This window comes from Cupressus sempervirens, chromosome 3 (assembly GCF_028749045.1).
Source record: "Cupressus sempervirens isolate cs-2001-9-10 chromosome 3, ASM2874904v1, whole genome shotgun sequence".
Taxonomy (NCBI): Eukaryota; Viridiplantae; Streptophyta; class Pinopsida; order Cupressales; family Cupressaceae; genus Cupressus; species Cupressus sempervirens.
Genome location: NC_143120.1, coordinates 569,704,607 through 569,708,064, shown reverse-complemented (window position 1 = coordinate 569,708,064; position 3,458 = coordinate 569,704,607). Strand labels below are relative to the sequence as shown.

The 3,458-nt window shown below is 36.9% G+C and overlaps 1 protein-coding gene across 1 annotated transcript; it reads right to left on the bottom strand.

Annotated features, from left to right (window-relative positions):
• Nucleotides 1–805: 805 nt before the first annotated feature.
• Nucleotides 806–3,160, bottom strand: LOC149567699 (uncharacterized). Its single transcript, XM_089820961.1, has one exon. The coding sequence runs from the start codon at nucleotides 3,048–3,050 to the stop codon at nucleotides 1,641–1,643; it is 1,410 nt and encodes a 469-aa protein (XP_089677087.1). The 5' UTR covers nucleotides 3,051–3,160; the 3' UTR covers nucleotides 806–1,640.
• Nucleotides 3,161–3,458: the final 298 nt, after the last annotated feature.

The following is a 3,458-nucleotide window of genomic DNA, read 5'->3' as shown; positions in this document are numbered from 1 at the left end:
GCACCTTAATCGTAATTTATTAGTATTAGATGCAGCAGTAATATTTATATCATACCAATTTTCACCTACTTAGCATATCATAGCTCATCCTGTGCTAATGCGAACTCCAAATATTGTCAATGTTAGGTGTTTATTTTTCTATAAAATACGTTTGCCTGATCGAAACCCTTGAGATTTTCCAATGATAGCAGAACCTTTATAGTACCCAAAGGCTGTAATATTTCTCTTCGAGTCAGATATGTGACCTCTAAATCTAAGCTATTCCTTAGGTACCTGATTGGTCAATGTCAAAACACTCAGCCAACAAAGAAGATTGATGACAACATTGATAAATTTCTTCCATTTTCATTCATTAAGGAACAACTGGAAGAGATAGTAACTCTTTGCCACAAAAGTTCAAATCATATTGGTTGTCATAGTCAATTTACTGATTAAGATTGTTCAGCATACATGGCACCGTTGCAGCCAATACTTCTCATGAACATACCTCAGGATTGTTGCAGGTAAATTGGTTCTCATCTCAGAAAGAACAATGATTGTGACAGTAATAATATATTATCAAGTATTAGAAACAAGAGGAACAGATGAATATGTATGCTCTGAAGTGCATTAAATGATTTGGAAAAATCTATCCTCACTTCACCCATAGTAAGGATGTCAACTAATGAGACACAGAGGACATACAGAAAACTATGTTGGGATGCAGTGAGAATGATTCCCAATAAATTTCCACTGATTTGGTGATTTAATGAAAGTTTGTCATAGATGCTTTCAAGCTTGTTCAGTAAATAAGGTAAGAAACATATAGCAGAGGAAACAAAAAAAAGTCCCTTAAAAGGTCTTGCTAGTACAATAGTTATTAGAAAATCCCTCCGGTAATTGTTCAATGCTTGTGCTAGAGCTGAACTGTAAACTATTATTGCTTTTTGTAACTTTCCAATGATGACTGCAGTGCTATGCTTCCTGCTTTGTCACTATTGTAATTTACCCAGTTAGTTGAGACAATCACAGAACCTAACTAATGAGGACATTATATATCTACAATGATGTCATATCAATCGCCGAGTAACTCAAAACTTTGGACCTTGCTTAGTGCCACTGATGTCTACAAATTTTACATTACATGGCAAAATTCTCCAGTGACCTCAGCTATTACACAGACAGCAAAGGTGACACATATTGTGAATTATTATCCTGTATAGCCTTGTGAGCAGCAAAGACCAAGCAACCAAGACCAAAATGTCATGGAAAGTTCTCCAATGAAATCCTTGCTTTATGTTCCTTCCTTTTGCTCAGTTCTGCATTACATTCCTTTGTTTTGGTACCTTCGTATTGCAAACTGGAAAAGATAGAAATTCTAGTTTTCTTGCTACGAAAACTTAGTCACAAAATAGTTGAATTAAATACATCATAGATATAACTTAATAAGTATCTTGTACAACAAAGATGTTCCATGAGTGTGTCTCTGTGTGTGTATTTTGCAGCATTTTCAAATGGCAACAGCAATGGACAGCATAAGGATCACTTACAATGACATGGCGCCTCTCAATGCCCAGAAAACTTGCAACTTTTTTTGCAATACGAGAAAACTTAGCTTTCGGTAAAAATCAAGCTCTAATATTAAGCTTCATTTATATTATTTATGAAAGTAATTGTCTATAAAGGTTCTCCGGTTGATACTTATCAGATTTGTCAGAAATACTTCTGACTAAGGATTCCCATGCCTTCACATTGGGAGCCAAGCTCCTTTTTCTCATTTCTTTAAGAATCAAGGCGGCCCCTGCCAAGTTTCCATGATTGCAAAGGCTTTCAATCAAAGAATTGAAAGTATTTATGTGTGGTACCAACTCCTTTTCAATCATGCCATGCAAAATTTCCAAAGCTTTGTTCAAGTTCCCCTCTTGGCAAAGTCCATCTAGAATCATCCGATATGTAACAACATTTGGGAAGCACCCATTCCGTTGCATCTCCGCAAAGACCTTGGTAGCTTCATGAACTCTCCCATCCTTGCAGAAAAAGTTCACAAGTATATTATACACAACGACATCAGGTTTGCAACCTCTCTCCTCCATATCTCTCAAAAGCCTCAGAGCCTCTTCCGTCTTCCCTTCCTTCAATAAACCAGTCACGAAAACACTGTAAGTGACAACAGTAGGTTTACAACCTCTATAAGGCATATCATATAAGAGCTTCTTAGCATCATCAAATCTCCGTGTATTACATAGTCCTTCCAACAACACCCCATAAGTCACCAAATTAGACCTTCCTCCGGCCTTTTCCATCTCTTTCACCGTCTCCATAGCCTCAGTCATTAATCCTTTCTCGCAGAAAAAACCTATCAGCGTGTTGTAAGTTACAATTGTAGGTGCGATTCCTCGCTGACGCATTTTGTCAAACAATTGGCGTGCAATAGCCAATCGATTCAAATTACATTCTGCTTTAATAAGTATATTAAAACTAACAGCATTTAAAGTTATCCCCATCTTATGCGCAGATTCAAAGAGCTCCCTTGCTTGAAATAATCTATCTCCATCAACCAAGACTTTAAGAAGAACATTAAAAGACTTGGTGGTACGCCTACAATTGAACTGAGGTATTGCGTGGAACAGTTCAATGGCTTCTTCCATCATAGACGATTTACCATAATGCTGAATAATGGCATTGAAAAGAGTCTCATTGCATTCAATATCTTCATGTTTAATGCGATCAAGCAGGGTTTTCATGGTTTGAAACTTACCTGCACGGCCCAGTTTGTATATCATGGCACTGTAAGTGGGATAATGGTGTCTATAACCTCGTTCTTCCGCCCTGTAAAATATCTTAAGGGCAATCTCTGGGAGTCGAACATCCTTTAGTTTGTTGAGCAAAATAATTCGATCCCTACTTGATCTTGGTCTGTTTGGCTTGGTGATCCTGCCAATTTTCCCAGTATTCTGTGCTTTGTTCCTGTTTATTCCAGAATTTCTTCTACCCCTTAAATGCGACCATGTAGATGAGGAAAACTGTTTACACAGACAAGTGCCAGTATATTTAAAACCCGCCCCATGCATTTGTTAAAATCACTGGTGATAGCAGACGTCTATGTATTGTTATGGTCTGTACTGTCGGGTTTAAAACAAGTAAAAATTAAAAGCTTGAAAACACTTCTTACATCCATATATGAAATGAAACCAAATGGTTTTAATGATGTCCAAGGAGACGGGCTGATTTAAGGGATCAAAAGGTCAGTCTGTTATAATTTTTCTAGGTTGTTCCTTTTGTTGTTGTTCTCGTTTTGTCTCTTCCAAAATATTCTTATGTTCACTTGTATATTAACCAACAGTCATATTAAGTTGTTTAATAGGTATGTTGTTAGTGATTTTATTCAACAAGTCTGGTATAGATTTTGGATTGGGGCAACTCGTCATATGGGAAATTTATGAGGTCACTGGTGATGGAGTTATAAAATGAAATGAAAG